This window comes from Ambystoma mexicanum, chromosome 11 (assembly GCF_040938575.1).
Source record: "Ambystoma mexicanum isolate Mex_15411 chromosome 11, UKY_AmexF1_1, whole genome shotgun sequence".
NCBI classification, from domain to species: domain Eukaryota; kingdom Metazoa; phylum Chordata; class Amphibia; order Caudata; family Ambystomatidae; genus Ambystoma; species Ambystoma mexicanum.
Window position 1 is genome coordinate 545,098,170 of NC_090934.1, and position 12,740 is coordinate 545,110,909.

Here is a 12,740-nt window from a genome sequence, read left to right on the forward strand (position 1 = left end):
GAATATCCACCAGGGAATCGCATTTTTGGGATCTCATTATTTATTTTAAGGTATGTAGCAGCAAATGCTAGCAAAGAAAGTGTAATATACAGTATTTTTGGATGAAGGATCAAATATGAGAGGAGGCACGTGTTTAGCCACCAAGATACACCAGATTGACCCTTAGCGCTAGTACTGAAAAAGGTGATTGACCACTAGGGAGAAATCAAAACGTAAGAGCAATTTCATAGCTCATATCCACGCATATCCTACAGTATGAAAGCTATTATAGGCATGGATGGATTAGATAAGCATGGTGGGCCTCATCTTCCTTTAATATCTATGGATCGGATAAATCATGTGTGCCCATGGGAAAGGGAGTTTTTGCTGCAGTAGAATTCATCGAAGTAGATTTTGTCCAATTATTTTCATCTGATTTTGCCTCAAATATATTTGGGGGTGGCTTTAGGTGAATAATTAATGTAGGGGGCTAGGGGGCTGCAGGGGTCTGCCAACACATATATTTGCAGCAAAATCTTCCTGTAAAATTATAAAAATTTACGAAATCTACTTCGGCGAAAAAGATTTGACCAGACCAAATGGAACCATGAGCACAGGGGGAGGAATGTCATCAGATTTGAGCCTGTACTATTGGTCTCTGGCACCCATGCATCAATAGCAGCTGACAAAACTAGAAAACTATTCTGAGATGATAATCAAACATGCCATGGTGTGTCTCAGCCAATAGGGTCATGAAGATCAGTGGCTCCAGGGTCTCATGGAAAATTGATTCCATACTGGTCTGTGACTAGGACATATTACATTTCCTCGCTTTGATTTTCTATGCAAATCAGTTCAGAACCCTTGTGCTTTGCCCATGATGGATAGGTCCAACTATGTATTGTTGGAGACATTCTGCCGTCTCTCTCATTCTTGTACACGGATTGGAAATTCAGGTAATCAGTCCCTCAACCCCATCACCAACCCTGCAAAATGAAACTGGACCCAATGGAGGAATCGGGTTTTCACAGAGGGTTTGATTCTGACCAACTATTTTAATTCATGAGGTTCACCATGACGCCTCATGTGCTCATTTTACTCAAAGCCATACTCACAAATGGGAATCCTACTGAAAAGGGTCTGAAGCAGATAAGGGACAGTTAAATCAATTTTGCTATGAATGAAAACTGCACTGTTGTGAATTTGCAATATGACCTGACGCAGAGTAGTTCATTACACCAGCGACACAAGATGAGCAATAGTTTCCTTTGATTTCATGTTGTCCCTTTCAAAAGCCTCCTCTTCACCCACCCACAGAGCGGAGGCTGTGCCAGAAGAGCGCCCAACAAAATGGATCCCTCTGCTTGATCAGGGTCACCACATCTTAGGATATGCTTTAATGTTAGGTGGCCACAGGGAATCTCTTGCTTCCAAAAGTATAAATCTCTTTTTTACAACGCGACCCCTCCTTTTTCTTTGATGATTTTAGGTTGGTTCAAACCACACACTCTTCAAGGTGTACATGAAAAGCACTATTTGTGTTCGAAAAGATTTAGCTGCACAAACGTCCACATATATTGCCAGCCTTAGAGCATATGCCAGGCAGGGATGCCCAGTTGCTCATGGCAAATGGGCAGGAATTGATGTACATGCACTTGCTTGCAGGAAGTAGGGGGTGGGGGGCTTCTTCTGCTCCTCAGAAAACGTGTTTATGCTTGGATTCAATCACAAAATAAAAGCGGGCAAGGGCCGGCTTGTACGAAGCATCAGTAGCACAATGCATCTCTTTAAGTTCCAGTCCCAGTCCCTGTGCTGGTTGGGGGACATGACAGAGGGGGACAACCCAAGATGTAGATGGTTAAACCCCGATTTTCATGTCTATGTTCTGCTGATTTCGCATGTCCGCCGAGTCCACCAGCTTTTGCTGTGGGTCACCAGCGTTGCAAGGCGGTTCCTTGGGCACCAAGTTCACCATTTCCTGGGACCGGCTGGGGTCGCCGTTCATCTCGCCCATGCGCCCTTCTTCCATGGCACCACCACTGCCGTTGATCACCAGCTTCTTCTTGTGGCCGCATCTGTTCGGGGAAAAGATTGCATTGAATTAGGCACAGGGTCTGAACACAACCACTTTGTTCAAGTTCTTGAAAGTGGGCGTTCACTGTGAGCTAACATCTTATTCTGGGTGTCTACTGGACTAAAAGCCACTCTGCATGCACCATAAACATGCAAAAAATACTTTTCTTAACAACCTACAATTCAGATGACAGTGCAAAATGTATTACTAAACATACTTAACGCCTAAAACGTATTATGCACTTGCATTTCCGCTGGCTCAAATTCTACTCCTTTACTTTTTAGTTTGAGACTGCCATTAAAAAAGTGGACTAACAACATGCAAATTAGCCTTCAAATCTTTCCCAACGAGAGCAGGCCAGCCAAACCTGCTCGTTCTTTCTTCTCTGCCAGAGAGCACACTCACCCCTAGAGATGTACCAGTCTCCTCAGTGGGGTGTGGCTTGGGAACCTGGGTACTGCGTGCTCGGACCCAGACCTACTCATAGCGTGCCCCTCCCCACTTAAACCAAATGACTTCTAAAAGCACAAAAGAGCTTTCAATGAAGACGCTTCAGCAAATGGTTCTTCAGAAAAAGGAAGTGTAAACACATCTGCAGTGGTGTATTCCTTTGCAGATTGGATAGGGGCTAGTAAATTCAGGCTGGGAATCACCTTGTGGGCGGGGGTAAAGAATGGCTTTCATGTCATTAGCCCCTTCTGTTGTGCTACACACAAGCAAAACAATGCTACCCAGAGGAATTCCCAGTGCATAAAGCATTTCGCACTATCACTTTGTGGTTTTTCAGAGACGTAATGTCTTCTTTTTTAAACCTCTTTAAAACAATGAGCTGTGTTCTACGCTCAAGGATGGTACACATGACAGCCAAATGAACCACAATGCCTGCCATGCAGGCTTGTAAACCAGTCACTATTGAATTAAATACTATTAAGGAACATAGTGAGATATATATTTAGTGCCTTTACAAACTAAACGAGGGTTCTGAAACCGGCAGCTCACTATGTGTTTTGGACTACAATTCCCATGATCCCTCATCACTGACTAGCCTGGGTAGGCTAATGGGATTTGAAGCCCAAAACATCTTCAAAGCCAAAGGTGGTTGATCTATTCAACAATCCAATACATGCTTAACAAGTAATAATACAAAACGATATCCGTTCAAACCATCGTGAAATACAATATTTTATGTGGATTGGAGCACCAGCAACACATAAAGGGGAACTCACATACTGACAGTTAAGTATATACATAACTTACAAATATTTTACTCCTGTGACATGGAAGGTGGAGGGCAAGAGAGGGGATTAGGAGGGAAGGTGAACGGATGATGCTGTGCTCGACCAAGGTGCCCACTCCCTGGGAGGTGACATTTAAGGGCTGTTTCCACGGCCTCTACATTGGTGATGTTCTTAATGTTATGGACAGGGACGTTCCGAGGATGAGCCACAAGAAGTGTAAAGGCAAGTAAGCAGGAGGCAATGTAATGGGGAGAAGCCTGATTGTGCCGGGTAATGGACCTCAATATGCGAGGTGAGGGGTGAAAGGCAGATTTAGCTAGATTGGGGGAGGGCGTCAGCCCGTTAATGGACTTGAAAACAAGGAGGAGGAGTTTGATCAGGGGCCACCGAAGCCTCAAGAGCCACGAGGGTCATATACAGTGGTGGAAAAGTAGTAAGGGAGGTTGTTGAACAAAGTACGCATTTTGTCAAGGCAGCCAAAAGAGGTCAGAAGAGGGACGTGAAGGAAGCTGGAGCAGTACTCAAGTTGGCTTAGTACGAACGTGGACATCAAGATTTTAGTAGAGTGGTAGGCGAGCTGAGGCCAGAGCTCGCATACGTTCATCGTGCCTATCCTGGTAGGCGTTGCTATAGAGATAGTTCTATATCTCAAAGAGGACCCAACCATTATGAACAACGTCATAAGCAGATGCCAAGATATAGAGATGCTGGTAATGCAATATGCTGTCAGAGATGCTTGTACAGAAATCTTTTCCCCCCAAAATCAATATTATTGTCACATGAAGTTTTGGCTGCTTAAACGAATGTTGACTAAAGAGAGGATCATGTAAACATATGCCCACAAAAGATATATCAACACAGATATGTTACCATAGAGATATGATAATCTAAAGATATGCCTTCATACAGATATGTCAGTGTAAAGATATGCTGCCAGGTAGAGATTCTTCCAAGAGGATATGTCAACATATGACTACGCCCATATTAAAATATGCTGACATGAATGTATGCTGCAATGAAGATATTGCCAAACGCACAATTCTGCCCCCATAAAGTTCGATGCGCTTGCTTTCTAAATAGGTTTACATTTAAGGAACGTTGAACGAAGATCCGACGTATGAGACCCACATTTAGGTGACTACAATACTAAGCTAAAGCTTGAGCAAATAGGTGTCTTATGTAGGTGCCGCAGTACATGCATCTGACACACGTCATCAAGTTTGAGGAGTCTATTCCAATGAACAGAAAGTCATTGGACAAGACCTGAGTTTGATGGGATGATTCCATACACTAACTCCTGGTCCTTTCTGGCTTTGGAATATCTTCTCCTCTTTCTCACAGGAGCAAGTTCAACCTCTTATTTCACTCCAGTCAGTGTCTCAAATAATCACTGGAGGTGTGGCCATTGAGTCAACTGAAAGAGTGCAGTGAATTCTGGATTATAGGAGGTAAAGTGTTGCGAAGCCCAGATTGCTCCTCACACCTGTTTAGCCGTGTCGCAGATGTCGATATTTAATTCCCTTCCAGAGACACACCTAACTATGGATCTGTCCACTATGTTGAACGATTCTACTAACTCACCCCGTACCAAAAGTGAACGCCATTTTAGCCACATGGGTTGGGTGTGCGTCGCTAGAATTTGAATTTGATTTTGGGGCCATGTCAATGGTGTAAACTAAACAGCATTATAAGAATATTGAAAGTGGCATCAACATTTCTTAAACCCAAACATCCTAGGATTTGTGATCACATGACTTTGACTCCAGAATGACATCCCCAGAAGTGCTATAACACAGACTATCACCCTGATAAAAACACTGGATGCATAAACGTACAAGCATAGGACTAATATATAACTACAAAAGCAGATGAGTCTGACAAATGAGTTACAAGGGGTGAGAATACTGGTTGCAGGTCTGACCCATAAATGATGCCACCTGGTACTGGTGTAAATTAGTGCGGCGGTGAGGGGGGGCTGTTCATCAGTTCCTTGCTGGCTCCTAAGGGAGGGGTGGAGAATTAAAGCAGCCTCCTTATCTCAGCTCCTGTTGGTTACGATACACGGGTGGTGGAACTGCTCACCCTTTGGGTCTTAAGAGATTAATGCTTAGTATGGGACCAAATGGATCATAAACGCGACTGCGTGCTAACTCCCCTATGGAACCCACAGAGAATGTGTTGCAAGGACTTATCTAATGTGCGCCCTCAAGAAGAGTTTAAGAGGGCATGATAACAAGGAGAAGTTCCTGAGATCAAAGTTATTGCAAACTTTATGAGTTGGGATGCCTATCTGAGATACTAACGACTTAACTACATAGCCATACCACAGACCACAGAAAAACGACTTTGTACTGCAATACGTAATTATGAAATAAAGATTTACCCCCGGAAAATTGAATTAAGTGAAACCCCAGAGCTGTGCTAGTTGCTGATATTAACTGTGTGGTCTGAATCCCCATCACTAGAAGCCACAGCTGCCATTGGTTTTGGGTTAGTTCCTCAATCTTCAGAAACATGTCACTTTCTCAGACTGTGCCTGTATAATCTGCTCTGGAGATCAGTAGTCCATGTCAAACGTACGAGCCACATCCTGTTGCCACAAGGGCAGGCGATTTGCGGAGACCTTCCATAGGCTTCCATTTCCTTGAAGCATCTGGAAACATGGGGCACATTGCTACACCCCCCTCAGACCTCATCAGAAGGAAGCTCCAGGGGCTGAATGGCTTTAAGAGAATACGGAGACTGTGCAGCAGTCTAACAGGCCCGCAGTTCTCAGTAGAGCCCGTCGCTTGTCAACTGGTTGCCTATGCTGTGCAAGTGTGATGTGTCGCTCCCTAGTGATATGGCGGCCTTTCTTATCTATGTTCACAGACTTCATATGTGTGGACTTTTGGTCTCAGGCTGGCTTCTTTTTCAAACATGTGTTACATAGGTTCATTTGGTTGCCTTATTGTACGCTACCACATACTTAGGTACGCATGAAATGTCACATATGGGAAGTGTTCTTGTTCGCATATGTCGAATGTTATATGTGCTTTTTACTTTGTTTTGATTCTGTCATTTGCATGTTCACGTTAGGATGTCTATAGTTGTTTTATATGATTGTAGTTGTTTCTGAAGTGAATTATCAACTATTAGTTTCTTTTGAATAAATGACTCTAAAAGGTAGGCGGGACGGTGAAGGGGCGGCATTTTATAAGGGTGGGCGTGAACCCCCCGACCCCCTTGGCCACCCGTTTGTGGCGCCTCTGGCAGGATGAGCAAGTGCTGCCAGGAGTCGAGCCTGCTGGAGGAATCTACCTTCAACGCAACCTTGAAGAGAGAAAAGGCACTGGCTCTCTTTGCCACCCTGATGCGGAGAGCAGGATATGCACTGCTCTGCGGGATGATGGAAGCAACGCCTGACAAACTGCTGATCCAATCCGAGCTTTATCCTTTTCACAATCTCACTTGGAAACTACAGTGCAAAGGGTTCCTCTGCACAAAGATGTTCAGTTGTATGTCAAGACACCTTCAGACCCCACCCCTAACCATGAGGTAAGGTGGCCTCAGACCTCAGGGACTGATTACAGTAAGATAGTTCAGCATGCTAAGCCTCTGCTGCAGAAAGCTGTGTGTTGCCTGACAATCAAAGTTCTGACACGTTAGCGGTTAATAATGTGAGTTAGAAAATACTAACAACTCGTATTAATCTACATGCAGCAATTCAGTTAACGGTGTGCTCTACATAAATGGTTGATAATATTGATAACATTATCCTACCATTTTAGATTCAGATTTTTTTTTTAAACCCAGAGGAGGAGGTTTAGCAGATAAAAGAACTCTGAATACGAGCTAAACGAGACAGAATTGAACAGCAGCTGCTAAATACATTGCCGATTTCTGACAGGCTGGCTCGGATTTTGGCAATTTGCAGGTCCTCCCCCAAACCGAGTTGGGCAGCATTTACTATTGCTTCTGTAATCTTCCTTGCAGAAGTGGGCCTCGTGGCTGCAATTCCAATTCCCCTGGATGCGCTAACATCATATCTGATCTAGCACCCAAACAGCACCAATAGCTGCCCTCATGCCACCACGGATGACTGTCTCCCTCCTTATCATTGCACATCTCACCTCCTCTGTGACAGCATCTGACAGCTCTCTTCCCCAGCATCTGTCTGTCTACCATTGCCTATTCAGAGAGTTCATGTTCAAAGCTCGTCTGGAAGCACCTCAGCCAAACACTGCTTTAGTTGGCAGGCCAGCCATGAGTGATATACAGATAGCTCGGATTCCTTTTTTTTACCTGATTAGCCAGGTGTCACTTCAGAGCTCATTAACGCCATGCTACTGATGAAGCAGTCTGTCTTCCATGTCCCTAGATGCAGTCCTAGTTTAAGTATTTCGTCTATGTCTATGGACCCCTTGTTGGATCAGTTCAAGCTTTAAAATGATATTGATGGTTCTGATAGTTGACGGATATTTGAACGTAACAGGCTTAGATTACTTGCAAAATCCACACATGCAAAGTTAATGAAGTAAATTGCATGTAATCATGGACATGCTTGCCATGGTGCATGGCCACGATGAATGAAAACTGCCAGTGGGAGAAGAGGAATCATCAATTCCATGAGTGGTCAGCTGAAATCGATGGAGTATGTCTGGAATATGCAGTTGGGACGTCCTCTAAACTTGGGATTTCACAGAGAGATGCTCTTGGCCGCAATGAAGAAATCATACAGTCATTCTAAGAAAGAGTGATTGAATAAATATTCCTCTTGCATCCCATTCTATCCCACCAAAGTTAGCTTGGACAAGCTCATGGACCTGCTCATGAGTTTTCTATCAGAGGCACACGGCGTTGGCGGCATGCATTTCACCTCTAGCAGAGAATTTCCCTAAAAAATCTGCAATTCCGGCTTGATTCTGATCACCATGTAAAGTAAGTCATTATGGGATGGGAAGATCCTTTTTTACTTGCTCCATATTCTGTCTCTTTATAAATATAGGCACTGAATTTGAAGCAACTACGAAAGGTGTCTTTTCATCACGAAATTACACGTGTTATTTTCAATAGAGCTCAGAATCGTGCCCCAATTCTCTGTAAACGTTCCTGTTTGGCTCCATTTGAGCAAGTGCTTTCCAACACTATCTAATGGGCCACAAAGAAAGTGCCTAGAGAAGATCCTGTAGTGTGTGCTATTGGCGCTTTAAAATCAGTTAATAGCAATCGATATACAAATCAGATATTTCTTGTAGGTTAGTAAATTGTCGTTACATTCGGAGCTGCTGCAGAAACTGTGTGTCCTCGGATGCATTTTTATTCTGTAAGTAAATTAACCCTTTAATGTTATCCAGATTGTCTTTGTAACTGGCCAATTTAGAAGCCATGTGAAGTGAAAATGTGAAACTGCTGACTCGTCCATCATTAAGAAGACCAACTTGACAATAACCTGGGGGGAACATTTCAAGCAAAACAGCCAAAGGAACCGATTGGAATGCCTGACTGCCGACTCAAGAAGGGGCTCAGAACGCCAGCTCAAATACTTCCCGTGAAAATGAAATCCTTTACAAAAGACCAACATCTTTGAAGCCTCCTGGGGCCCCGCTTGATTTAGTGACACCAGATGAGGAAAGCTGGAAAAGAAGAACTTTCAAGCAAACTCTCTTTGAAAAAAAGGAAAAGTTATGTACTGTGTGCAACTTCCAAGGAAGGACATGGTTCCAATTAAATAAACCTCCCTCAAAAGTCAACTGTTTCCAGATGCTCTGCTTCCTGGTCAGATAGTAGCTGGGCTTGGCCGGCAGCCATGTTTGCCTGTTGCCATGAGCAACAGCGTGAATGAGGCCCAGCTTCAGAGTCATAACAAATACTGACAGGCTGCTCAACCAACCATACGAGTCAGATCCCAGCTGCCCTGTGTGAAGCGACAACTGGCTTGTAAGCTTTTTATTTGATTAGTCCATATGGTAGACATTTGTGTATAGACGTTTCAGCAGTGAGAGGAAGTACAGTTTATGAAACTAGATACACGTTAGCTGTCTGCAGTGGCTGGCTACCAACCACGCATTTAAAATTGATTTTTCGATTCCTCCAACAGAATTCCACGTCTTATACAGGTCCTCTCTCGCAGTTTTTAAATTTTTTTACAGAGAGACAATTTAGGTAGTAAAGAGGGACAAGCACATTCACCTATCATTTATGAGCAAAACCCGAATTCCGTCTTTGGTCTGCTCTTTATAAAATACCTACAAAAATATCCACCTCTGACTGGAGCAGAATTCGCAGAATACATTTTGAAATGGGTCAAGGAACAAATAACAAACAAATAGTTAATAGCAGACATCAAAATTGAAAAGGGCTTGGAGCTTGTATTAAGCTAAAGTGCAGGCTTGAGAGAATTGTTTTTTCTAACTCTAATTGTTGAATGTTACGTGCCACTGAGGAGCAAATATATGATTTTTACTTCTCTTGTAGGCTCTAAGTGCCTATTTTGGGTTGTCTGCCTCTGGCGGTCGAAGGCCGTAATCCTGACAGGTTTTCAGGATATTCCTCATTGCGATTCATGAGGAAAAATGTGCATACATTTAGAATCATTGTATGCAAATTTATCTCATGAATATTAACAAGGGGCATCCTGAAAACCTGACATGGATCCAGCCTTTAAAGCCTGGAATTGGGCAATTCTGATTTCAAGTTTATCACACTTTGCAGCATACTGGTGGTCCCCTGCCGTTGTTTCTTGGCCTTCTTGGAAGTCACCTTCATGAGCTTCAGCTAGCCAAATACTAGCTGTGTCTGGTCTGGCAAGTTGACACCATAGCGCTTCTGCGCTTCTCAAACTCTACTCAGTGCTCTTTGGATCGCCAGTACAATCGTGATGCACGCACACTGCTCATAAAAACAACATGCCCAGCCAATAAACTGTCACCACTCAGCAAAGATCACATTATTAATGCACCCAGTGATCCCAAAAATGAGGTTAACAGGCACAGACAGAACCACTCCAGAGGCCTCTGCCTCATTCTGTCCACAACTGAAAGCACCCACCCATTCTCACCCTTTATCCCTGGACCCCTTTCTCTTTTCAAATAAGCAGCAGAGCCAAATGCTAATAAATAATTACACCTTTTCTCATGCACTTCCCATTTCAACCAATCTGAAAAAGCACCAGATCTGTTCAGCAACCCATTAATATCCGAATATCCCTCAAATGTTTCCCGCCCGTTCAAATCCTCAACTACTCCTAAGCAAACGCATAACACCTCTGTGAATTGTGTAGCTAAATGTGGCAATATCTCTGTGCCCAATTAGCAGCCTAAGTACAGTAAAGTCACCCATGTAGTAATAGTGCATGATCATAGCTTACTAATTGTTTTTCAAAAAAATAAGTGGCGAGCTAGCTCTTCTCTTTTTTTTCTTGGTTTATGTCAGGTGCACATAGCAGGTATATTTTATTGTGGTAAGACCTGATCTGGCAGTCCAGATTGGGTCTTAAGGCAATATATTAGCACCCCAGTGTTAAAAAAAGTATGTTCATTCATGGAACGGGACACTTGTGGGGTCCTGTTCATTGAATGAAAATACTGTGGCAAGATGGCCGACATGGATGTGGAGGGCAAGGCTCCATACTGAGCCCCTCTTCCATTTCTGTGGTGGCCGTGTAGCGATAGCAGCAGTGCGGCAGTGGTGGACGGCCCGCCACCACCACTGCCTGGTAAGAAAAGAGGTAAGTGGGATGGGGGAACCAAAAAATAAAGGAGAGAGGAGGGGGGAGATGGCGCTGTGGGCAGGGGAAGTCAACGATCCAAGGAACCTGATTGGCTGCTCCCCCCACCGCGGGTTCTAATAGCTCTTATGAATAATAGCATTTTTTTGGTTCCAGCAGCTAATAGTTTCATATAAATGTAAATAAACTTCTGCATTAGTAATCTCACAGCGCCAAGGCTTTTCCCAAAAGTAGTGTGTTCTTCCCCTGCCTAGTTTATCCAGACTGTGCACTGGGGAAGAAAAGAAATGTAGGAGATGAGAGAGGAGGGAAAAGTGGCAGCAGGTGGAAACGAGCATCAAACGTGCATAGAGTTGATGCCAGTCTAAGGCTATTCTACGCTGCTGCTAGGGCACTGCAAGCAGAGCGGCGCAAGAATTACCCTTGAAACATTGAGTTTGGCTCAATTTGTAGGGCGAGTGGGCGCCAAGAGGGCATTTCACTAAGTGCTTCATTATCCTTGGGCAGACTCGGACTGTCCTATAGGGCAATGTCTGAACAAAAAACTCAAAATGCTAGTGTGGGCCCGTTTTTTGGGTCAAAGTTAGCCACTTATTTGGGGCAGTTTTTATAAGTTACTTCAGCATGTGGCTAGTAGTTTTTACCATTGTTACGGAATAACTAGTCTTAAAAATGCACAATTTACATCACATTTTATCAAAAACCATTAGCAACTTTGGACCACTTTTTTATTTGTGTCTGAGACAATTTTATGCCACAGTCCGCCCCTGGCATAGCCCTTCACACTTCCGTCTGCGAGGTCCATTGTGCAAAGGAGAGATCGAGAGCCTTGCTCAGAGCAAAGGAAAACACACATTCCTTGTGCACTAAAACATCCCCCAGGCAACAATAGTGGCATTGGTGTCAGACATGTACATGCTTTACAGTAGATGCCATGTGTGCAGTGGAAACACGCATTTCTTTGTGTTTCTGCTGGCTCTAGTTCTTCCTACCTACCTCTCTGTACTGCAGCTGCAATACCACAATGTTTTGGGACCTTTAAGGCCTATGAATGACATCACTCCAAGATACTTGCACGGTGTGATGGCCTTCAGTACTATTGCACTGTCTTCCAAGACACTACACCTCTGCCCTAAATTCATAGCTGTGATATGATCTCATAGGTTATTTATAACGCGCTTGATACCCAGAAGTTTCTAATCGCTGACCCGGGGATCGAACCTGTGCTGCTCCGTATGGTCTTGCTTCCAAGGCGAACACCTTGTCCGTGAGCTATCCTCCCGAGATACATGACTCCAGAGAATCCCGCTGACAGGCCGCCAACCATTCTTTCATTTTTCGCAAACCCCTCCTCTTTTCCTGGAGTATCAACTTTGTTGCAGATATCAGTGTCATTTATAAAGAAATATTCCTCCCTTTCATGGAAAAGTGTGTGTTCCAGGGCTCATCCTGATGGAAGCACATGAGCCACTTCTTTATGCACAGGAGGCCACGTCGCTGAGGGTTGCTCAACTCCGAGACATTGGGGCAAAACACCTGAACGACATTGCTTTCAAGGATCAACCGCATTATTCCAACTCGACCCACCCAAAAGAGGATTAGGGGAAGGAGGTTTGTGCCAGACCCCAATCCCGTAGTCCCTAAAATAAACATAATACTGGCAATCAATGTATTTTATGAAGACCTTGGCTAAAGAGCAGTAGGTTTCACAGTAATTGAACATTATTTCTGTCTGATCCTT

The 12,740-nt window shown here is 43.9% G+C and overlaps 1 protein-coding gene across 1 annotated transcript in view; it reads right to left on the bottom strand.

Moving 5' to 3' along the window:
* Positions 1-1,001: 1,001 nt before the first annotated feature.
* The window catches only part of CD44 (CD44 molecule (IN blood group)), a 203,465-nt gene continuing 191,726 nt past the window's right edge, over positions 1,002-12,740 (bottom strand). The window contains exon 8 of the mRNA XM_069623363.1: positions 1,002-2,054. Within this exon, the coding sequence (XP_069479464.1) occupies positions 1,838-2,054 (217 nt within the window). The 3' untranslated portion in view covers positions 1,002-1,837. The remainder of the gene's footprint in view (positions 2,055-12,740) is intronic.